This window comes from Salvelinus namaycush, chromosome 37 (genome assembly GCF_016432855.1).
Source record: "Salvelinus namaycush isolate Seneca chromosome 37, SaNama_1.0, whole genome shotgun sequence".
Classification (NCBI taxonomy): domain Eukaryota; kingdom Metazoa; phylum Chordata; class Actinopteri; order Salmoniformes; family Salmonidae; genus Salvelinus; species Salvelinus namaycush.
In genome coordinates this window covers 11,558,125-11,583,242 of record NC_052343.1, presented here as the reverse complement: position 1 = coordinate 11,583,242, position 25,118 = coordinate 11,558,125, and the positions used below count along the sequence as shown (strand labels likewise).

At 43.5% G+C, this 25,118-nt stretch overlaps 1 protein-coding gene across 1 annotated transcript; it reads left to right on the top strand.

Annotated features, from left to right (window-relative positions):
- Positions 1-21,182, top strand: LOC120031689 (inactive phospholipase C-like protein 2). The gene is made up of 5 exons (XM_038977482.1): positions 1-2,481; positions 6,239-6,442; positions 11,975-12,050; positions 16,553-16,662; positions 19,347-21,182. The coding sequence occupies exons 1-5, from the start codon at positions 49-51 to the stop codon at positions 19,551-19,553; spliced, it is 3,030 nt and encodes a 1,009-aa protein (XP_038833410.1). The 5' UTR covers positions 1-48; the 3' UTR covers positions 19,554-21,182.
- The last annotated feature ends 3,936 nt before the right edge of the window (positions 21,183-25,118 follow it).

Sequence of the window (25,118 nt, the reverse complement as noted above, 5' to 3'; positions counted from 1 at the left end):
GGCTCCAGGCTGCGCAAAGAGAGGAAGAAGACGGTTTCCTTCAGCAGCATGCCCACTGAGAAGAAGATCAGCAGTGCGAGCGACTGCATCAACGCCATGGTGGACGGCTCGGAACTGAAGAAGGTCCGCTCCAACTCCCGCATTTACCACCGCTACTTCCTCCTGGACGCTGACATGCAGTCTCTAAGGTGGGAACCCTCCAAAAAAGAGTCAGAGAAAGCCAAAATTGATGTCAAGTCCATCAAAGAGGTGCGGACAGGGAAAAACACAGAAACGTTTAGGACCAACGGAATATATGATCAGATATCAGAGGACTGTGCCTTCTCAATCATCTATGGGGAGAACTATGAGTCTTTGGACTTGGTTGCAAACTCTGCCGATATGGCCAACATATGGGTGACCGGGCTTAGATACCTGATATCCTATGGGAAACACACACTGAATATGATTGAGAGCAACCAGAACAACATGCGCTCCTCCTGGCTCGGTGACCTCTTTGAGCAGGCTGATGCAAACAACAGCAAGCACATCAGTCTATGTGCTGCCGTGCAGCTAATTAAAAACCTAAACCCTGGACTCAAAAACGTTAAGATTGAACTCAAGTTTAAGGAGTTTCACAAATCTAAAGATAAGGTGGGATGTGGTGTGACTAAAGAGGAGTTCATTGAAGTCTTTCATGACCTTTGCACAAGACCAGAAATGTATTTCCTTCTTGTCCAGTTCTCTAGCAACAAGGAATTTCTAGATACCAAGGACTTAACTATGTTTCTGGAGGCTGAGCAGGGTATGGCACAAGTAAGTGAAGACACCAGTCTGGAGGTCATTCAGAGCTATGAACCTTCGAAAGAGGGGCAGCTCAAGGGCTGGCTCTCCCTTGATGGGTTTACCAATTATCTCATGTCGCCAGAGTGCCACATCTTTGACCCTGAACAAAAAACAGTGTGTCAGGACATGAACCAGCCCTTGTCCCACTATTACATAAACGCTTCCCACAACACATACCTGATCGAGGATCAGTTTAGAGGCCCCTCTGACGTTACAGGCTACATCCGTGCCCTCAAGATGGGCTGTCGTAGTGTAGAACTAGATGTCTGGGATGGACCAGATAATGAGCCTGTCATTTACACTGGCCACACAATGACCTCGCAGATAGTCTTCTGCAGTGTCTGTGACGTCATCAACAAATATGCCTTTGTTGCATCTGACTTTCCCCTGATATTGTGTCTGGAGAACCACTGCTCCTTAAAGCAGCAGAGGGTCATGTTTCAGCACTTGAAAAAGATTCTTGGTGATAAGATTTACATGGATCCACCTTCACCTGAGGACAGCTACCTGCCCTCACCCTTTGACCTCAAGTGTAAGATCCTGCTGAAGGGGAAGAAGCTGGGCACGACCTGCATTAGTTCGGAGGGCGAAGTGACTGATGAGGATGAGGGGGCTGAGATGTCCCAAAGAATGAACATTGAACCCGATGAACAACAGAGCATCCCACTGAAAAAGTTCCAGCTGTCCAAGGACCTCTCTGACCTGGTAACGTTGTGTAAATCGATTGCGTTCAAAGACTTCCCAACAGCATTCCAAAGCCAGAAGCACTGGGAACTTTGCTCGTTCAATGAGGTCTTTGCCAGTCGCTGTGCCAATGACTTCCCAGGCGACTTTGTTAACTACAACAAGAAATTATTGGCAAGAGTCTACCCCAGCCCAATGCGGATCGACTCCAGTAACATGAACCCTCAGGACTTCTGGAAGTGTGGTTGCCAGATCGTGGCAATGAACTACCAGACCCCCGGCCTGATGATGGACCTAAACATTGGCTGGTTCCGTCAGAATGGGAACTGTGGATATGTGCTGCGACCAGCCATAATGAGGGAGCAGGTGTCATATTTCAGTGCCAACACTAAAGACTCAGTACCTGGTGTGTCTCCTCAGCTCTTGCACATAAAAATCATAAGTGGACAAAACTTCCCCAAACCCAAAGGCTCAGGCTCCAAAGGAGATGTTGTTGACCCTTACGTCTATGTGGAGATCCATGGCATCCCTGCTGATTGTGCAGAGCAAAGGACTAAAACTGTCAATCAGAATGGGGAGAACCCACTGTTTGACGAAAGCTTTGAGTTTCAGATAAACCTACCTGAGTTGGCCATGGTGCGCTTCGTGGTGCTTGATGATGACTACATTGGCGACGAGTTCATCGGCCAGTACACAATCCCCTTTGAGTGTCTCCAGCCGGGATTCCGGCACATACCGTTACAATCGCTAACGGGGGAAGTCCTTCCCCACGCCTGGCTATTCGTCCATGTGGCCATCACCAACCGAAGGGGTGGGGGCAAGCCTCACAAGAGGGGACTGTCTGTGCGTAAGGGCAAGAGAAGTCGGGAGTACGCCACCATGAGAGTTCTGGTCATCAAGGCTGTGGATGACATCTTCAAGACAGCCATACTGCCACTGAGGGAAGCCACCGACCTCAGAGAAAACATGCAGGTAAGGGAGTGAACATTATTTGTAATAAGGGTTACATGGAGAAAATCAGACCTCTCTGAAATGAAAAATATATTTGACCTAATCCCTCACTGAACGTATTTTTTTAAATATTTATAAGTGACCATCCCCTATACCCAAAATAGTAATTAAAACAAAGTGGATAGCAGAGAACATGTCAACTGTTTACCCTCACGTCTTAGACAGACCAGAGCATCACATAGCAACGTAGGAATTATTTATAGCGCTGAGGGCCAGGAGGTTGTGGGCTCACAGACCACCATGGACAACAGTAGAAGTGGAAAGATCTCCTTTATAGTAAAAGCATTGCCAGAATCTATTATTGTTTTTCCTTTTTATAAAAATGTCAGGCAATTCTACATAATCTTTTTTAATACCACACAAATTACCAAAATTACAGGCTAAGAATGGACTGAGCGATAGCTTATGTGTTCATCTTATCATATTTCTCCAATGCCAAATCGGTGTACTTGGTTTGCAACGAAGCTGTCCCTGTTTGCAAATGATTAGGAATCTGATCATGGTTCTTTTAAAAGTTAGGCCTACCTTTCCACCCCAGACAGAGTAGGCCTACTGACACATAAGCTTTAACTGCTGGCTACTTTTCTTCTGTGGCTTAACCCAACAAGAGATGGTCAGAAGGTTTCTCCTAAAAGCTGTCTGGGTTTAAACATCTTCTATTGTACATAGTGAATAGTTTAATCAATTGATAGTGACAGAATTAGATTACTTCCCAATCAAAGTCTGTTTTGTCTCATCGGCTATAGAAGGTTGTGGCTCAGCCTCTTAATGTCAAAGAAAGGATTCATCTGTGTCACGTCTTTCCTGGGTATTTTACAGCTTGTTTCTAGCATAAAACATTGTGGACCAAAGCACTGTTATCGATCACTTTATATAATCGGATCCCATTTAATTTTCTTCAAAATCTTAAGCTAACAAGGGGTAGGCCTGTGCTTTTTGCCATTAAAAAAAATAATAGATACCCTCTCAATTCGAGTGTTGGTTTTAACTTAACAGCCCTTCACTGACACGGGGTAGGATATTTAAAGAATGCATGATGGGTAGAGGAATTGACTGACATCTATGGCTATAGCAGCCTATAGCCTAATTTCGTCTGTCAGACAGGTAGGCCTGAGTAACCATTGTGTAAATTTTTATCCATCCCTAAGGATTGACTTGTAAATCATCACCAATTTATTCCTAGTTTCTATTGGCCAGGCTAGCCTACATTATGTAATATATTTATATGTGCATGCTTTAATAAAGTTGTGGATAAGTCGTTTGAATCCAAGTTTATTTACTCATCCGCCTACATGGGAATGTTTTTGTTAGAATATGAACACTGACCCCTAGAGTCAAGCGGCGATCACAGCGAGATTTACTACAAAGGCTGTGTAGCATTTAAAAATAAAGTTCCTTTTGGCAAGAGAAAACAAAGCCACCAAACTTGATTTGATCTAATCCATGTGTATTGCACAACAGTCGAGACAGACTCAAGGAGACTTTGAAGCTCAGAGGCAGTCTGGTGACATCCCCACTGGAGCACTGAGGCCTGCGGTTGATATTCAGATATCCAGGTAGTGGCTTATGAGCATACCTTCTAATATATAAAATGGAAAACATGTTATGTAATACTGCACTGTGGCGCTTATGGGCTTGTCAGTAATAATTCTAGAAGGAGATTACTGTCTAAAGGACAGGTTACCACAAATTATGTTGAAGTGGAGCGGAAACGAGACTAGTACGTCACCTATTTTCAAAAGAGCAAAAAACATATGGTGTTTTACTTCAAATTTTCACTCCGTAAACTGTTAGCAGCAATGATCAATCTTTTATTGGTTGAAAAAGGACACAACAGAAAGATATCGACCAAAAGATGAACAGTAGGCTATTGTTACCCACTACCCACATGACAATTTGCCTGTTCAGACTATCCACCTACATCTGCTTTTGTGCATTCCTGTGTGCTCACTAGGTTCCCACTGGGCCCCCCATGAGCTAGCCTACTTCAAACAGATGTTTTTTTCTGGTCTGAAGCAATACTGAGAAATGTGTCAGAAGGAAGTTGCCTAGTCGATTGTTCCCCCACTGTGTGGTTGGTCTTTTGTGGTGCATTATGCATTGTGTATTAGGGTTTATTTTGGTCGCTCTGTTTACATTGCAGTCATTATGTGATAACAGGCCACTGTCCCTGAGACTAACACATCTTGGGCGTTCTCTCTGTGGCTGTTTGTCCTCCCGGTTGTTTACACACAGTTTAAATTGGGCCTTTCACAGGAAGGTTAGGATTTGTGTGCGTGTGTGCGTGCGCACGTGTGCGTGTTATCAAATGACTAACAAAAACCAACAAAGGTTCTTGGAGGTAAGAAGTACTCTTAAAACCACTTCCTATCACAGGGTGTTTCTCTGTACTTATACTTCTGCTTCTAGCCTGTTAATTAGTAACTACATAGGCCACATTAACTTAGGTAACTTAACAGAGCTCAGTTGTTATTTTCTACGTTAGATAATTGAAAACATTAGGAATCATCTAATCACTGATCTTCATTCATAATGAATCAAATGAACCAGCTGCATGAGATAATTACTCAAGTCAACTTTGTCACAGCAGTGAGCTTTATCTTAAATGACTAAAAACCAAACTGAAATGAAAACAAATGGGAACACTGAACTGTAATAATTCACTTGTCATTCATGCCCTAGTACCCTTGAGGCTAATACTGTTTTGCAACTTTGTCTGCAATAGGGGTGTGAATGTTTTAACGTTAAAGAAATCGGGATCCTTAACGTTAAGATTTATTTTGATTTTTTTTTATAGATCCAGAAAATAAACGGCATAGTTGGTCAATTTCCTCAACAACTACGAGCTTTGACGCACGAGGCACTTCACTACTGTTTTGCTGCTCTGGCTACCACGCTGTGAACAGCGTGAAATGAACCCATGCATATGTGCAGATGCTGTGTGAGAATGACGTGTTGCATCTCTCTCATCTCAATATCCTAGCCTTTTCATTGAAGTTGCGAGACATTGACGGCCAAGAAATTGCGAGATATTGCATAGCGAGATAGAGCTTTTGATTGCCGATAAATAGCCTAGGCCAAGTGCACAGTTCTGACTGTCTGCCTGTTGGTCGACCTGCCTATACTGTGCCCCTCCCCTCTCTCTCCGTCCCTCGTTTGCTCGCTATGAAAGATGCAAGTGTTTTCAGAAGTACGGCAACTAATCAGTCTCCTCCATTCCCAAAAGACTAAATGGAGTCGATTCCTAGCGGAATTTAATCTTGACACTCGAAATGGGTGTTGACACGTTATTTTGAAGTCTACTCTCCACCCCTACGTCATTGTCGTTAACAGTTGGAAAAATGGCTGAGAAAGGCAAGCGACAGCAGCAAAGTCCTGTATGGCAATACTTTGAGAAGGAAATGAAACATTGCGAGGTGGAATTGAGGTACATTTAATGCTTAACCATCTGAAAGGGACGCACCGTGTTGTTGCTGGCAGCAGCACATTGTGAATTCACATGGAATTTGATGAATGTTTATCGTTTTAACAAAATGGTTTAATTTGTCACATCCCTAGTCTGCAGTACAATATTCTGCATCTTGTCCATTTATGAAAGCTTGAGTTGTTTTTTAACTTCCACTTTGTCCAGTGTTCTTTGTCTTCAATACAACAACATGCTTAGTCTTTAGTTCATCATCAAACGGACACCAACCCAAGCTTTCATGTTCCTTTGCAGAATGCCATAGTGCCCTTCAAGGAACTGTGTGGCCTCTCGGCGGTGGCCAACCTGAAGCAGTGCATCCTGGCCCTGTCCTCCCGGCTGACGGGGGCTGACAATAACCCCCTCCTGGTGTTCAACCTCAAGGACCAGTACCCCACCATGGAGCCCCAGGGCCAGCTACCAGATGTCCTGAAGAAGGTGGTCACCACCTATGACATGGTGAGTACAGGAGGACTTTTGTTTGAACAGTATTATGTTTTATATATATTTTCTCCCTTTGTTTTATAAGGTTAGTTGATAGAGGACATTATTTTTTAGGACCAGGACTTGAAATCTGGGATTTTAGACCACTACTAATGTGCTGGTTGTAAAAGCAACCTCAAAACACCTAGAAAATGAGTTTGACTCTAATTAAGTCAAGAGGAGGGTTTAGTGGGATTTGAATGGTAACATGGGGGTAAGAGGGTTAGGTAGTAGGGCAGGGGTGGGTTGTTTTAATCAAGTCATTTAATCAATGTTGACAATGGACTGAAGTTATATAATTAAGCAATAAGGCATGAGGGGCTGTGGTATATGGCCAATATACCACGGCTATGGGCTGTTCTTAAGCACGACACATCGCAGAGTGCCTGGACACAGCCCTTAGCCATGGTATACTGGCCATATACCACAAACCCCCGAGGTGCCTTATTGCTATTATAAACTGGTTACCAACGTAATTTAGAACAGCAAAATAAGTGTTTTGTCATACCCATGGTATACGGTCTTATATACCACGGCTGTCAGCCAATCAGCATTCAGGGCTGGAAACACCCAGTTTATAATGTGTCATTGAGGCTATGTCAATACAGACCTATTACGCCTTACACCTCACCGTAATCAATGTACCTTAATAATAAAAGAGTGTTATAGAATGCCCTTCGTCCCCCATTTTGAATATTTCATTACTTATCTACTGTATTTGCTACAATACAGCGAGCAAGATAAAAACAACATGAAAGCTCTGCTAGATTATCCAACGTGGCCATGGAAAAACACTTTAGGAGCATCTGATATTTCATCCTCAAATCTGTAGCCTATTTGCTCTGAATATGTATTGAATACGCTTTAAAATATTCATACCTTGATATTTCTATTTGACACCAGCTGTTTTCTGTGTCAGACATGTTTGCAGTGTGCTGTGCACAAAGCATAAATCCTGGAAAAGTATTGGTGAAGCTTATTATTCACTGTAGAAACACAGGTCAAAGGCTACAGACTGCATTAGTACACCATTAGCATTGCCTGTCATTTACCTAATGTATTCATAATGTCTCATTCTCTTGACTTTAGAACCCCCACACAGAGCATGAAGGTAATGTGCTAACTAACCTGCGAACAGATGAATTGTGTAATTTTACTCAAAAGTGTCTCTCATTGAGAGTCATGGGCAGGCGTCAGTGAAGTTTGGATCATGAGTTAAGTGTTAGATATGGACTCTTGTGTGTCCTCAGCAATTTTGATGAAAATATGAAGTGAAAGAAGATCAAGTCGTGTACATTTTATGTAGAAGGACTGAGAAGCTCAGTTTGGGTGACTTTTTAAAAAGACTTTCTACTCCAAAATGAATAAATACAATTATGCTGACATGCCCCCCTGCCTGTGCTTCTCACAGAAAACACTTCATGTTACATTTTATTCCCCCAACATTTTCCCTGGTTGCCACTATTCTTGCTCAACCAAATTCAGTTGAAGTCAGAAGTTTACATACACCTTAACCAAATACATTTAAACTCAGTTTTTCACAATTTTTGACATTTAATCCTAGGAAGAATTCCCTGTTTTATGTCAGTTAGGATCACCACTTTATTTTAAGAATGTCAGAATAATAGTAGAGAATAATGGATTTATTTCAGCTTTTATTTCTTTCATCACATTCCCAGTGGGTCAGAAGTTGACATACTCTCAATTAGTATTTGGTAGCATTGCCTATAAATTGTTTAACTTAGGTCAAACGTTTCGGGTAGCCTTCCACCAGCTTCCCACAATAAGTTGGGTGAATTTTGGCCCATTCCTCCTGACAGAGCTGGTGTAACTGAGTCAGGTTTGTAAGGCCTCCTTGCTCGCACATGCTTTTTCAGTTCAGCCGACAAATGTTCTATAGGATTGAGGTCAGGGCTTTGTGATGGCCACTCCAATACCTTGACTTTGTTTTCCTTAAGCCATTTTGCCACAACTTTGGAAGTATGCTTGGGGTCATTGTCCATTTGGAAGACCCATTTGCGACCAAGCTTTAACTTCCTGACTGATGTCTTGAGACGTTGCTTCAACATATCCCCATAATTTTCTCTCCTCATGATGCCATCTATTTTGTGAAGTGCACCAGTCCCTCCTGCAGCAAAGAGCCCCCACAAACATGATGCTGCCACCCCCGTGCTTCATGGTTGGGATGGTGTTCTTCGGCTCGCAAGTCTCCCCCTTTTTCCTCCAAACATAACGATGGTCATTATGGCTAAACAGTTCTATTTTTGTTTCATCAGACCAGAGGATATTTCTCCAAAAAGTACGATCTTTGTCCCCATGTGCAGTTGCAAACCGTAGTCTGGCTTTTTCATGGAGGTTTTGGAGCAGTGGTTTCTTCCTTACTGAGCGACCTTTAAGGTTATGTCGGCATAGGACTCGTTTTACTGTGGATATAGATACTTTTGTACCTGTTTCCTCCAGCATCTTCACAAGGTCCTTTGCTGTTGTTCTGGGATTGATTTGCACTTTTCGCACCAAAGTACGTTCATCTCTAGGAGACAGAACGCATCTCCTTCCTGAGTGGTATGACGGCTGTGTGGTCCCATGGTGCTTATACTTGCGTACTATTGTTTGTATAGATAAACATGGTACCTTCAGGCGTTTGGAAATTGCTCCCAAGGTTGAATCAGACTTGTAGAGGTCTACAATTTTGATTTCTTTTGATTTTCCCATGATGTCAAGCAAAGAGGCACTGAGTTTGAAGGTAGGCCTTGATACATCCACAGGTACACCTCCAATTGACTCAAATGATGTCAATTAGCCTACCAGAAGCTTCTAAAGCCATGACATCAGTTTCTGGAATTTTCCAAACTGTTTAAAGGCACAGTCAACTCAGTGCATGTAAACTTCTGACCCACTGGATTTGTGATACAGTGAATTATAAGTGAAATAATATGTCTGTAAACAATTGTTGGAAAAATGACTTGTGTCATGCACAAAGTAGATGTCCTAACCGACTTGCCAAAACTATAGTTTGTTAACAAGAAATTTGTGGAGTGGTTGAAAAACGAGTTTTAATGACTCCAACCTAAGTGTATGTAAACTTCCGACTTCAACTGTATGTAATCTGTCTCATCACAATTTAAGTCACTCCAAGTTACCCTACAATTGACCCGTGTTACATTTTGGTCCACTCTCCCTGTGCACTCGAGGTGAATTGCGGAGCGGTATCGTGCTCAACCATGCCACTGCTAAAAACTCTGGGTTTAAAATGGTGCATTTCAGAATATGTAGGAGTTGAGAAATAAATAAGTATGAATGGAAAGCCGGGATCCACCTCTTTTTAACAAATTCCCCCACGATTGAATTAAGAATTGTTGTGCATTGACTGCTTGTCAGATTGCAGGTTTCCCTCCCTATGGCCCTCGTAACTTGAATGCACTTTGAGAGGAACATTTCTCTCATAGAACACACAACATCAAGCCAACTAGGTAAATAGAAATACACTATTCTACTATGGGGTTGTCTGGTTTTTCTATTCATTACTTGTTTTGTTTGCAGAGGAAAAGTAAACGTGGACTCTTCCAGTATCATCACAGTGCTCCTCTGCAGAAATTATCTTAATTGAATGTGCTGTTCTTCGTGTTGTAAATGTATTGTCGATTTTTCTAAAAAAAATGTAGGGAAGTACCAATGTATCACAAAGTACTAGTTTGTTAATGATAACTATTACCATGTTGAAGCCTTGTAAAACACTCCCAGTAGCACCACTAAATACACAAATCACCATAGCTAGTCTTTAGCGAGCAAAGCTAGCGTTGAGTTCAGCCGCTTACCTCACAATCCACTATAAATACCTCCCCATGTTGCTGTGTCTGTCACCCAAGGCTATAATTTCTTCACCCATTAGTAAAGTAATCAGTGTGCCTGACAGCCTCCAGCCCTGTTACTGCAGCTGTGGACTGTCACAAACAGCCCCCCCCTCCTCCCTCACACACCCCGCACGCCTCCCCCAGCTTAGTCACGATGTGTTACACTCATCACAGACTGTAGGAATGCTCTGGGTTGCCCTCATAAAACTAGGTTTGATGCCCACCTCAATAAATATAAAGGCCATATTGTTAATTGTCAGGGCTTTCATATAATTTTGTAAATCACTCCTAATTTTCAAATTGATGTATCACCAAAGAACATGTTCTAATTGGTTTATTTCCTAATATCCCCACTTGGGTGTAGAGGGCTGGAGTCACTGTTTGAAACCTTCATCTCCATTTTCACTGCCTGAAGTGGAACGCCCAGCCCAGCAGTCCACCATGGACAAGCTGTCACAGACACACAGTCACAGTGCTGCTGATCCCCTCAGCTCCTGTCACATCGCTCTCAATGCTCCTAAGTAGGTACTCTCTTCTTTCTCACTGGCTGGAAAACTGGCACAGCAACAGGGATCGATCTCGGGGCCATGTTGTTGGGTCACCGGCCGACCGTCAGAGATTGACTTGGCAACTGGAGCTCTGCTGAAACAGCTGCCCACGCTCCCCACCCCAAGCCCCCGCCCGATCTGCCTTGGCAATGGAACAAGACTGTCTGCCTTTTATTATGTGACCTTGCAGTGCTCTTAAGTCACTGAGGGAATGTACAAGTCAATTACGCCAGAGCAGCGAATATAAAGCCCAACACCCGTGGCACTAATTGAAACGGAAGGCTGCCGTAACTGTGTCATCTCGCCCCAGAATCGCATTAAGAAACCTATTCTAATTTTAGATGATACATAATTTCCTTCAGATGATCGTATTAATTGCACTCCGAGAGACGGTAAGAAGGGAGAAAGATCCAGATGGTCGTATCCATGTGTACGTCTCCTGGGTCGTGCAGTGGGTATTTACCAGGATCCATGACAGTAAACACACGCATCATTAACCTCCCGAAATACCCCCGATGTACCAGGGATGTATTTTGGGGTGTTTTATTTTTTGGTCATGCATTAGAAGTGCAAATGGGCCTCTCTGATCAGAGCCACCATGACAATTTTAACACAGTCATGGAGGTTAGAAGTGTGTGCACTTAATTAAGGCAGGGAGCTAAATTTAGCGGTCCGCTACCCAGCTGTGATGCCACAGATAAGGCTGTGTTACGCCTCTGAACAAGGCCTCTCCTATATACAACAGATTGCTATAATAACCTACTCTTGAAATCACATGTTTTCAGACCAACTCTGAAACTGGACTGGAGTGTCATATTTTATAACGGTAACATGCAATTACTGTAATACCCTAGTTGTCTTGCAAATTTCAATAACATACTCGTCGGGATACACTCTCCTCCCTCTGTTTTTTACCGTGCCTCAGCACAACTCCCGCTGCTTGGCCCTTCTATCTCTGTAATAAGGGCCTAGGCTTCTTTCTCCCCTGCACTGGATACATACTCCGCAAAAAAAAAAAAATGAAGATCGCTTACTACCGCAGGATGCCAGGCTGCTGTAAAGGGAATAAGAGGTTCAACTGGACTGTCTGCTTTCTCCTCTCCTGACAGATGATCCAGACCAGCAAGACTCTGCTGGAGAACTCTGAGGGAGCCTACGACCGAATACTGCTAACCCAGAAAGCAGGTAAGAGAGGGAAAGAGATGACTAAAGAGCGATGTTTAGCATTAAAAGCCCATTTCTCTGCAAAGATCCACTGTCCCTCAGATCTTCCCTTCTTCCTTTCATATACAATCACCCCCCCCCCCCCCCCATCTGAAGTATGCCATAGAGAGCAGCAGCTAACAAAAAAGATGGACTGATTATGCCGGCCCTGTTACATAAGTTATTAACATTTGATTCATGCTCATTTCTGTGACCCGGCTGCTTTGAAACGCTGCTTTGGTTCTGCCTGGTTTTTGATGATTCTCACGGCGTCGGCCTCGCTGCTCCTCTAATTAGGAGGGTTGCAGCTGAGGTGGTAAACACCCAGGTTCTGAACAGAACAACATCAAAGACTGGCAGGCGGCTGCGGTCTCTTTATGCCTGGTTTCCTCCAGGAACCGCACCGCTACAAGACGTGCAGAATGAGATCAAGCCCATCTAATAACAATTGAAAGGGAATAATTTACCAGAATGGATAAAAAGAGTGTTGTTTTTTTTGTCTGAGCAATTGATTGGAAAATTATTGATCTCATTGTTAGAATTCTGCGTTTGCACTTTGATATGAATATTGCAGCTTGTGTGCTCTTGCAATTTTATTATATCTGTGCGCTTAGCACTGTTTATCCCGCTCCTCTGGTGAGAGTCTCTGTGAGAATAGCCTTCTGGCCCTGCATAATGTGTTGACTTGACTTGAACAGGGGCAGTGTTAATCCATTCTGCTCTGGGGCGTGGGGGATCGGAAGGATCTTGGAGCCTTGATAGGGTGATTGGCAGCTCATCAATGGAACACGCTGGCAGAGATCCCACCCTCCAATACTCGCTCCAAGGTGGGGGAGTCTTGGCTTGAGAAGCTTTCAGAATATTCAACCTCTCTTCCTTCCCCCATTATGAGGGGAACTCGACAAGGTGGATTTTTCCGGAAAGAGCTCTAGCGGTGCAAACTCTGCAAAACCAAATTGTGTGCTTTAAAAGGAGCATAATATTGACCTGTAGATTTACTACAGTACAAATACAATCATATTCAATGACAGGATCATTTAGACGTATGTCTTTAATCTAATGCAGCGCATTTCAGCAACGTTTCCCATCTAAGCATTGTTTATGTTTCATTTATCATGGAGTAACTTGCTTGGAGTGCCGAGTGAGGAAAAACAGACCATCGTTCCAGGGGCTGGGATTTATTGGTTTCCAGATGGATGACATATAAAATATTCATAGTCTGTTGTCTTGGCTCATCAAGGGGGTGGAGGAGTGTCTTCTTTAACTGAGGTGTGCGTCGCAAATCAATGGCTTCTCGCCGTCATCTCTTCTTCTTAGTATTCATCACAACACCAACAGGACCTGCCTTCAAGCTGCTGCCCGAGACATTAGCCATTGGTAGTCTGAGAGTTAAGATGTGAACTGCCTAAAGGAACAGTGCTGAAAGAGACAACAAAAACATCTCTTATTCTAGGCAGCAGGGAGATACGGAATTGTGCTCAGATGGTTTGCTTTTAGTGCTCGTTAGATCTATAGTATTACAGTATATTGTGTCCATAGTCTGAAAGCATTCCTCTTCAAAATTGATATGAACCCATCACACTTTTTCAATGTATGGTTATTTTCCTCTAATCTTTGAAATGTCTATGAAAATGAACCTGAAAGTAACTAGGGATGGGCACACGTACACACTACTCGATTTAAAGTTTGCATTTGTTTACTAATTACTCAAATACAAGTACTCAATTCACAAATGCAACTATTTATTATGTTACATTTATAAGCACTGACATCATTTCAAACTCGGGTAAGGTGTGTGTTCTTTGAGGAGTATATCAAGTGCATTGAACATGTTTTAAGTTGGGTTTACAGTTGTGTATCAGAACAACCAGCATAGCGCAAACTTTTTTGCCTTCAGCACCGTTTCACGCTAACATGTGAGTACTCAATTATTTCCATGAGTACTCAAACACAGAAATTCTTTCAAATTGTACCTAACTAGGCCACTCGGTTAAGCCAAAACGATAGGCTACTGAAGGTAGGAAATGCTTAATGGATTTGTATTATTTTATTAGTTAATATGGGCACACATGACAACTAAACGGGTTAAACATGGGCTTCCACCTTGGCTGCCCAAGGCTTTTGGTCACTATCAGGCACCATATCAAATCTACTGGGCTGGATTCAACCACCAACATTTTGCAAAATAGGACACAGCAGATGGTAAACTAAGCAACGAGAAATTCATGTTATAATTTCATCAATACGTATTGTCAGCTGTGAGTGTGAGTGGAAAATGGGTCAATACAAACTGTATTCCCTCCGGACAGTGAGCAGAACATTCCAGCAACAGCTACTGGAGTTCTGTGTAATCCATCATAACCACTCAGAGAGAACAAACCGCCTCGAAAGACCCCCTGGGTAACAATAAACAAAGTGCACTACTTACTGTCTGAAGCGCACAGATCAAATGCAATACTTGACACTCACACAGGTACCAAATAACATCTGGGACAACTCAATAGCTGAACCCCAAAAGACACCTAATCTGGACAGAGTAATGCTTATAACAGATCCTACCTAGGTTAACTTTTACAAACTGCCTAGAAAACAAGCTAAAGAGAAAATGTGGAACATAAGATGAATGGAAAAACCCCATTACAGTCATGACCTGTGGCCATTAAATACAGTAGGTAGTATTCTACAGGGTCAAATGCATCATCTATTCAGGAGGATTGGGGACAATCCATCAATGTGTTGCTTTTGCGATTCAATCCATTATTAATAAAGCTAGTAAACAGGCAGATCATCTTTTATAACATATATGTACACATATGCCACCGTTTGATACCAACTGGGATTTAGCCTCGGCTACAATACAGGCTGGTTTCATTAATATTTCCTGTGAATGGGCACTGTGGTACAAGTTCATTGTACTGACAGTTATTGAGCTCCAGGTATACGAGGGAGAAGATTACACCATCTAAAGAAGCTAATCCGGGATGTATTGTCATTGTCATTGTCCACGGCAGACCCCTTTCCTACCTGCCGCTCGGTTATGGACTGTCAAAGGTGACTGAGAACCTTTGGTGGCTCCATACAGTCTCTGTCAGCGAGCATAAGCTTGCCGAGAATTGAGTTTGAAAGGGCTTGCTCAGAATGACAGAATTAGTCCCCCGCCACACACCCCCAACTCTACACTGCGTTGCTAAGCAACCCCTGCTGAGAGTTGGTTGTGTGTGTGCGTGTGTGTCCAGCACAGTCATGCTTCATGAGTACAACAGCAGTGACTGTAGTTGCAGCAGCACAGCACCTGAGGGTGGGGGATAATCATTCTGGAATCATTACGATGTTTCACAATAAACAAAATCAAAATGGCTGGGAGTAACAGATTATTAGCACAGTGTATAGTCCAATTAAAAGAATGCCCTACGCATTCTCTGTAAGAGAATACAATACTAGCCTCAGCCAGGGCCTAATTTGTGAACATTTCTTTGGCTGTTTTCTCAGTCTCAACTCTTCATCTAGGTCAGGTATGTGCTAACTGCTGAAGTGCCAATATCACAGACCTCCTCAGAATCATCATCAACATCCATCCACCCCACCGCATATCTCACATGTACGGTATTTGGTGTTGCCATGGAAACAACACCAACAGGGCTGGGAACCGACCCAGAGCTGATAGAGCGCCGCGATAGATCTGAGCATGCTCAGTCTGACCGTTTCAGCTTGTGTGTGTGTGTGTGTGCCATCAGCTGAGTCTGGTGAAGCTATTAGTAATATACCAAGCTCCCGTTACCGAGCACCTTAACGGCCAGACCCTCAGCTGTTGCTCTGATGTTGTGGACTCTACTGCAACCTGACTCAAATCAAACACACGGCAATGTTCGTCTGTGTATCCTAACGGAGAGCAGCACGCAGTCCGAGAAGAGGAGGAGGAGGAAAGAGGGGAAGGAGAGGAGGAAGGGAGCTCCTCGGGAGACAAGTCCCTCTGCTCAGCGCCTTGATGCTAATCCAGAGTGAGGGGATGTCATGTCTGTCTGCCCTGCCCATACTAGTCTTGCTCTCTCTTTCTCTCACACTCTCAAGAGAAGATGTCTCTCACTCCATCTTGACCTCACCAGCTTTGCTTCCGTCCTCATGTTGTCTGCTGGGCAGCTGTTTTCAGACTAGTGTAATTTCTATAGACAATGAAAACAAAAACTGAACCAGGTAGTTCTAGTACTGTATGCACACTGAGAGACAGACATAGAGACGGATGGTTGACCATTTAATGTGTGTTGGTGTTTTATCATTGTCTCACATGTCAAGAATGAAACCAAATGTGTGGAGGCTTTAACGTAAGGCTTTTCCCATAGTGCTGACACTTGCCTAACCCCAATTGGCATTTCATGCAAACCTAGCATATAAATGCATTGAACATTGTACGTCAATGCTAGCCTCTGGGACAAATGTGTGTGAATACAGAGTGTAAAACTCGTGTCCCCTGACCCCTCTCTCCCCAGCGATGGAGTTCCATGAGAACCTCCATGACATGGCGGTAAAGGAGGGCCTGAAGGGCAGGAAGCTGGCCAAGGCTGTGGAGAGCTTCACCTGGAACATAACCATCCTCAAGGTAACGATAATAACCACCTAGTTTGAGTAATTTGTTTTTGCAATCTTTTTTGTGACAGTTTTTAGCTTTTGTTTAAAGGATGTGACATCTGACACCTCTTGCAGCAGGGATGTCCCTCCTACCATTTTAATTCGCTCTTCCGACTGTCTGTCAACTCCTGTCCGAAGCCTACAGTGCCCTCAAAGTATTCAGACCCCTTGACCTTTTTCACATTCGTCAGCAATCTACACACAATACCCCATAATGACAAAGCGAAAACAGGTTTTTAAGAAATGTTTGCAAATTTATAAAAAACATACCGTATTTTCATAAGTATTCATACCCTTTGCTATGAGACTCAAAATTGAGCTCAGGTGCATCCTGTTTCCATTGATCATCCTTGAGATGTTTCTACTCCTTGATTTGGAGTCCACCTGTGGTAAATTCAATTGATTGGACATGATTTAGAAAAGCACACCTGTCTATATAAGGTCCCACAGTTGACAGTGCATATCAGAGCAAAAACCAAGCCATGAGGTCGAAGGAATTGTCTGTAGAGCTCCGAGACAGGATTGTGTCGAGGCACAGATCTGGGGAAGGGTACCAAAACACTTCTGCAGCATTGAAGGTCCCCAAGAACACAGTAGCTTCCCTCATTCTTAAATGGAAGACGTTTGGAACCACCATGACTCTTCTTAGAGCTGGCCGCCCGGCCAACTGAGCATTCAGGGAAGAAGGGCCTTGGTCAGAACCCGATGGTCACTCTGACAGAGCTCTAGAGTTTGTCTGTGGAGGTGGGAGAACCTTCCAGAAGGATAACCATCTCTGCAGCACTCCACCAATCAGGCCTTTATGGTAGAGTGGCCAGACAGAAGCCACTCCTCAATAAAAGGCACATGACAGCCCGTTTGCCAAAAGGCCCTTAATGACGCTCAGACCATGAGAAACAAGATTCTCTGGTCTGATGAAACCAATATTGAACTCTTTGGCTTGAATGCAAAGGGTCACATCTGAAGGAAACCTGGCACCATCCCTACGGTGAAGCATGGGGGTGGCAGCATACTGCTGTGGGGGTCTTTTTCAGCGACGGACTGAGACTAGTCAGGATCGATGCAAAGATGAACGGAGCAAAGTACAGAGATCCTTGATGAAAACCTGCCCCAGATCGCTCAGATTGGGGCAAAGGTTCACCTTCCAACAGGACAACGACCCTAAGCACACAGACAAGACGATGCAGGAGTGGCTTCGGGACAAGTCTCAATGTCCTTGAGTGGCCCAGCCAGAGCCTGGACTTGAAGCTGATCTAACATCTATGGAGAGACCTGGAAATAGCTGTGCAGCGATGCTCCCCATCCAACCTGACAGAGCTTGAGAGGATCTGCAGAGAAGAATGGGAGAAACTCCCCAAATACAGTTATGCCAAGCTTGTAGCGTCATACCCAAGAATACTTGAGGCTGTAATTGCTGCCAAAGGTGCTTCAACAAAGTACTGAGTAAAGGGTCTCAATACTTATGGAAATGTGATATTTCTAAAATAATTAATAGATTAACAAAAAATACTTTGTCATAGATGGACAATATTAAAATGAGACGAAAGGTGAGTTCCTAACGAGTTCAGGAAGTCAAGCTAGAGCTCTGTGAGGCGTTCACAGTGGTGGGGGCAGACGTTTTGATCAAGAGAGACCTTTAGAAACTTTGCACATTTTCTCTAACACTAAATATACAAATATGTATTTTACAGTTATAAGGAAGGTGAAATCTTAATAGTTTTGGGTAAAAAAAATATTTCAAGCCTTATTCATACAGTTTTGTTGAATAGGAAATATGTGTACTTGAGCTTGTGTCCTCAAAAGTGACTACACCTCTGCAATGTATAACTATTTTTACCAGAAAGGTGAGAGTTAAATCTTGGAGTATGCAGCATTACTAGTTATTGTTTATCTCATGATAAATAATTACTTTTTGGGATTACGTAGATTACATTTTCTATTACATTTAGTTACATGTAAGAGGTTTAACTTAATGTTTGTTTTATTGAGGGCAGGCATAGGCAGTGAATTTAAATTCAAGAAACAACTTCTGAGCAAACACTTCAGAGATTCTGATTCCACAGTGCAGTTGAGCTTCACTAAATGAGGAAAACAGTTTGTTTACAGAAGGGACATAAGGTAGGTAGGTTTAAATTGACATTTGTTTTTCAGTTGCAGCGCGGTGGAATAAGAGCCTATGTCTGAGTTAGATTGTACACACTCAGTCTGATGTATTTGTCTTCATGCTGTTCATTTAATCCCTGTGTCAATGCAAGGGGTAATTATCGAGGAATGACCTTCCGCATATTTATTTGTGATATTTGCATGCGTTAATTGCATGCTCACCTCATGAGCGTTTGGGCTCATCATTTATACATGGTCCCCGGGAAATGGAGTTTGTGCCTGGTGAGTGTTTGGCTACGCTGCATAATTCATTATACACAGAAGCAGCGGTTACGCTCCGTGGGCATTGGGGAGATGTAGGACTCCAATGTCTGACCGCATACAACTAAGATTAAACAGTTAGTACCACACTACTCTCTCGCTTCGTGACCTTTTTAAGGTATTATTGGTTTCACCCTTTGTCTTTCTGTTTAAACTGGAGATTCAAGTTGTTGATACATGCTCCGTTGTCTCTATATTGCCATTCCTGTCATGTCCCTGCCTCCCCTCCAGGGCCAGGCAGACCTGCTGAAGCACGCAAAGAGTGAAGTCCAGGAGAACCTGAAGCAGATCCACTACGCCGCCCTCACCTGTAACCTCAGTAAGGACGGGCCATCAGGGAGCACGGCAGGCTCCGAGTCCAGGACCCGACCACGCAGCCTGGACGCCATCCCCGAGAAAGCCACGGGGGAGGACGAGCTTTCTGAGGAGGACAACTGAAGGCTTATGCCCTAAACCCTTCATACCTCAAGCACCTTGCCCTACCCTAGTGGCACTCATACCCTCAAGCACCTTGCCCTACCCTAGTGGCACTCATACACCCCCAAGCACCTTGCCCTACCCTAGTGGCACTCATACACCCCCAAGCACCTTGCCCTACCCTAGTGGCACTCATACACCCCCAAGTACCTTGCCCTACCCTAGTGGCACTCATACCCCCCCAAGCACCTTGCCCTACTCTAGTGGCACTCATACCCCCCCAAGCACCTTGCCCTACCCTAGTGGCATACATAAATCTCCTTACCGCAGTCCCACACAAACCTAACTACAGTATAACTGTTCTAGTGCCGTTGCCACACAACTATTCTTATTCCAGTGCCGTATACAACCATTCCATTCACACCCCAGTCCCACTCAAACCTCCCTTTGCTTAACCCCGTACCACACAAAAAGCCCTTAACCCTTCCTGCCCACCTCAACGTCCAACAGCAAGATGTTGCGGGTCAACTAGGAAGGCCACGTGAACTTGCAGCCACGGGACAGTCTTAAAGCAGTGACCTACTGTAGAGACAGTGCACTTATTTACAGGCAGACCCCAGGGTCTGACCCTAGGAGAGCCGTTCTGAACGGTCCAAGGATTTCTTAAGCACAATTTACGGGTTTCTGACCAACCAGAAACTAGAGCTGTGAATGTAATAGGAAACAGGAAGAGGAACAATGGCGAGAAGGAAAGAAGAAAAGGGAGGAGAGAGCTGTTTACAATAATGAACTTGTTCATGTTTTTGTCTGCCAAAATAGTATGTGTATATATGGAGTTCTGTTACTTTTTTTCCAACGTGCTTCATTTTATTATTGTATTCTTGAGAAATAAGATTTATTTTGTAAAGGAAATGGCTCGTCCATGAAACATAACTATTTTATTTGTCTGTGCAGATGTGAAATTGAGGTGTCCTTTACACTTTCCCACTGGAGAGTTCCTTTGTCGAGACAGAGGGGCGGATAGAGACTTTAAACCTCAGTGTGTGGTCCAAGGGTGGCAGTTGAGTCTTAAACACAGCCAGCAACTGCTTTGGGAAGGAACCATGGAGAGAGTAACGCGTTAGGCCTACGTTTTGGTGTCATTTCACCATTCCATGTGAGAGGGTTGAGTGGGATGTACAAAGTAATAATAGCTTCTCAACCCGTCCTGGTAACAAGCTAGCCCCCTATTCATGAATACGGTTTCATATATGACTGTGCCTCATTGCTACAAATCAGTCAACAAAGGGGATGGATGGTGAGGAAAGAGACACTCTTCCTCTCATCCATCCATCTTAACCTGCTTTTCCCCACCAGTTGCTTCTAGTTTTGTATTTGTCCCCTGTTCATTCTCTCCACAGTGCTGAAACAGTGTTGCTCCTAGTCAACTTTAGCCACCCACCACTACCTCTGGATCTCACCACCAGTGTTTTAACTGGGCCCACACTGGGACCAAAAGTAATTCATGAACTTCAGTGTCGTGACAGTTGTATTTATAACTGTTGTTAACCATTTTTACAGATGGAAGGGGGAAAAAAGTTTAACTGAATACCGGTTTTGCTCTTATCTGTTAATTCCCAAAACCTTCAGAATAAACTACGTCAAATCGTTTATGGTGTCTGGTGTCAGATTCAATGACAGACCGTATGAACATTCATTAACATTCTACAGTGTGCTGTTTTCTGTTGTATTAATGCTATTACTGTTTAAGGGCAGACGGCAGACAGAGACTGCAGGGTCTGGATATTCCAGCCATCACATGGAGCTGCTGGAGGAACTGAAGGATCTCTATAGATTAGTTTACAGTGTGCTGATAGGAGTGGAGAGCGCCTTGGGATATCTAGCGAACCACAGACGTGTCTGGCACATGTTCCCAGATACACAGACAGACATGCACGCACAGCTGATAACCCATGCAAACACACACACACACAGACAATCTTTTTTGTCACTATATTTGTATTTCCCTGATAGAACACTGCGTTGTGGTGGTCACTTGTCGTCACTGAAAAACAAGCACATCACAGGACAAAGGCCCCGGGACATGTTCTTAGAAAATCAGAAAGAGTCCTGAGTAAGTCAAACTGGAGTACAGCACCACACAGTAGCATTTAGAATAGATCAAAGCAAAGTTTATTGGTCCCGTACACAGAATTGTAGATGTGCAGTGATAAAAATAAAACAATCCAGAACAAATAATAAAAAATATGTTATATAAGATAAGCCATGACTAGAATACAGTGGGTAAAACGGTATGTAAACATTATTAAAGTGACCAGTATGCAATGACCATGTACACAGGGCAGCTGTCTAAGGAGCAGGGTAGAATACAGGGTGGTAGCCATTTAGAACCGTGACTAAGGTTCAGGGCATGGTAATGGGCGGAGGCCTGGAAATAGAAGCTGTTTCTCAGTCTCTGTCCCAGCTTTGATGCACCTGTACTGTCTCCACCTTCTAGATAGTAGTGGGGTGAACAGGCAGTGACTCGGGTGGCTGATGAACTTTTTGGCCTTCCTGTGACACCGGGTGCCGTAGATGTCCTGGAGGGTAGGTAGTGTGCCCCCTGTAATGTTGAGGATGAACCTTTTGAACAGTATTTTTGTCATACTTTTTATAAATTATACATAGTCCTCATGAGAGTTGGGATTCATGTCAGTTCAGCTGCACCATCTATAGCAATGACTCAAATCTGGGTATAATGTTTTTTTTTTTTAATAAACAACTGAATTCAAGGCAACCTGTGTATAAACTAATAAAAACCTTACTGTTGAACAAGCGCAAAGAAGAGAAGGCAATGGATTCCATTCTGGATGCCCGTGACAAACAGTGTCTGGTTAGTATCAGTCGCTCCACAGACAAGACGGGGCCTTGCAGATCACGTCAACAACCAGTGAGGACACATTCCCCATGAATAAATCTGAACGTTTGGAATAGATCTGCTTTGTAACATTGTGAAAGGTCTAGACTTAGATATTTAGTGGGTGATGCGTTGGCTAATAAATGTTCGTGCAATCCTCTGGTCGCTGGTCTGGCCTGAGAAGCGAGTCTCCCTGTGGTCTTCATGATGAAGCAGTGGAGGCCATTAGTCTAGCTGTGGACCAGGCCTCATTCTAGGGAGCTGCATCCGGCCGGCATGCCATGGCGTGATGGCCTGGAGATGCCTTGGATTGAACTGCTGGAGAAGCAGTTGATATAAGGCTATGGCGCTAAGGTCAGCCAGTACCTTCTCTCAGCTCTTCTCTGCTCCCATCAATCCACATTGATCCCTTTTCAATGCTCACTCAAACTCCTATTCTACACCTGCCACTGTTCTGAGCAAGATAAATTATGTTTCTTAGCCCACAGAGAAAAGAGACCTTTTGATCCATAACTGATTTATGGGTCAGACTTCTTTGCAACGTTCTCTAGGAATAACCAGAGGCAGCTGAACAAACTGTAGCCCTGTATTAGAAAGATACACTATCTTCCCACGTTGAATAATTCATGCTCTGCCAGTCACTAAACTGCACGTCCCAGAGCGGATTGCTCTCGCTCGACGGTCCCCTTTGTAGAAAGCCTGTGTTCCTCATCCAGAGCACTTAGTGCTATGCGCCTCTCTGCAGACTAACCACCGCAATCATGACCGGGGGCATAAGCCTCAAGACTAGAAAGAGTATTCAGAGAAAAAGGCCCACAAACAGATAAATAGAGCACTTACAGAGCTAATGCTAACACAGAGAGTATTTTTCTGCCTCCACATAAAGAGATGTATAGATAGCTAGCTGCGTATCAGTTTAGCTAGCGGCTGGCATGTCCAGGGAATGTCTGCTGCTAACAATGTAGTGAACAATACCCTGTTTTTCCCCTCAACTATAAGCTATACAGGAGAAATTGTGTGCTTATCTCAAGAGAAGCTTAATGGAACACATGTATACAAGCCAGGTCTGCAGGGCGTTCTGTTTATGTCATTCTTTAACAAGTTGTCTCGTTAAACTGTAAAGTAGACATTTTCCACATCAAGAGTTTCAAGTTTTGAAATGTCAAAATGACATTGAACAGCTCTCCTTGTTAGCTTGACCACCCAATGTTCTCACACTGTCTCACAGATGAAGTTGTCTCGTCACCATGCACACTGATCATAAAACAGTCAAGTATTTACATATCAACATACAATTGAGATACCTGGGAAGTGGCGATGCCATATCAGACTACCAAGAATCCAAGCTACCATCTTGACCCTAAAATGTGTTCGAGGAATACTGTGCATCCTTTTGGTAACTAACCCAGCAGAACCTTGACAAGGAACCCAGTGTTGACTTCCGTTCCTTTCACTGTCACACTGCTGCACGAACTCAGTTTTATCATGGCACGACACAATAACTACTTGTTCTTGCCAATGAACATTGTGCCTCTGTGTGGGCTGGTGGCTGGTGCAGTGCTGTTAGCCCTGGCTTCCTTTCCCTGCTCCCTGCAACAGTATTCTGTTTTTGACTTCCACATAACGCCACATTCTCAGAGGACAATGCAGACGTACAGGACATAGCACGACAACAGTTGATGTAATGGTTCGATGGTGTGGTGAAGTCATTCATCCTTCTGCCTTGGACAAAAGCAGTATCCCGGGATTTGAACCGGGACGTGATGAACCACCTGATCCTCCTCACTTAACTTCTCTAACAGTTAGACTTCTTCCTCACAAAGGAAGAACAATGTATTATGCAAAAAATAAAGTGCTATGAAAATTTCATAACACTTTATTTCTGTATAGTACATTGTTCTTCCGTTCTCAATCAAACCAGAGGGAAATGACCTACAGTATCCGTTACCGTGTATTCGTTACTCTTACTCGATTAGAATGGTGGGTGAACCAATAAGTGTGAGGAAGAATATTAACGTAATTGCTTAAGCAGCTGGTTCCTGTCTGGTTTATGATCTATTGTTTCAAAAGGACACATTTACCAGCAGCATACCACCCTGCATCCCACTGCTGGATAACCTCTGAAGCTAAGCAGGGTCGGTCCTGATCGGTCCCTGGATGGAAGACCAGATGGTGGTTGCTGTACATCACCCAGGTGGCTGCTGCACATTGGTGCTGGAGTTTCTATCTTACTATGTAAAGCACTTTGAGTACCTCAGTTAGTAGAAAAGTGCTATATACATCTAATCAATTATTTATTATGATGTAGCCTGGAATCTAAATTGTTGAGGTAAAACAATGGTGAAACAGAGTATTCCAGTTTGTATTCCAGGCTAGACAGAGTGGGGGTTGAAAACACACCAATTTTTCTACTTTCTTTCATAAACATCATTACTATCTCCCCTTGACTGGATCTCTGAGTGACTCATTACTGAAAACTGTGACAGTGTCATCCTCAGACATGAGCGATTCTCTTCCTCTAGGCCTCAGATTGTTAGATGATTAGTCTCAAAGTGACTTTGCTTGAGTCAAAACATTTTTTTTTAAAGGACTTGTGAAAGCTTTTGAGTGATCAAAAAGAAATTCACTGGATATAGTTTTCATATGTGGCCTACCCATTAATGCTTTTACAAATGTGAAAAGGAGTGTGG

Bases quoted from the DNA above. Each gene is read 5' to 3' on its own strand.
- LOC120031689 (XM_038977482.1), top strand. From the start codon at position 49: ATGCCCACTGAGAAGAAGATCAGCAGTGCGAGCGACTGCATCAACGCC. The intron at 6,443-11,974 runs GTGAGTACAGGA...CTCTCCTGACAG, and splicing joins TGGTCACCACCTATGACATG to ATGATCCAGACCAGCAAGAC. The intron at 12,051-16,552 runs GTAAGAGAGGGA...CTCTCTCCCCAG, and splicing joins ACTGCTAACCCAGAAAGCAG to CGATGGAGTTCCATGAGAAC.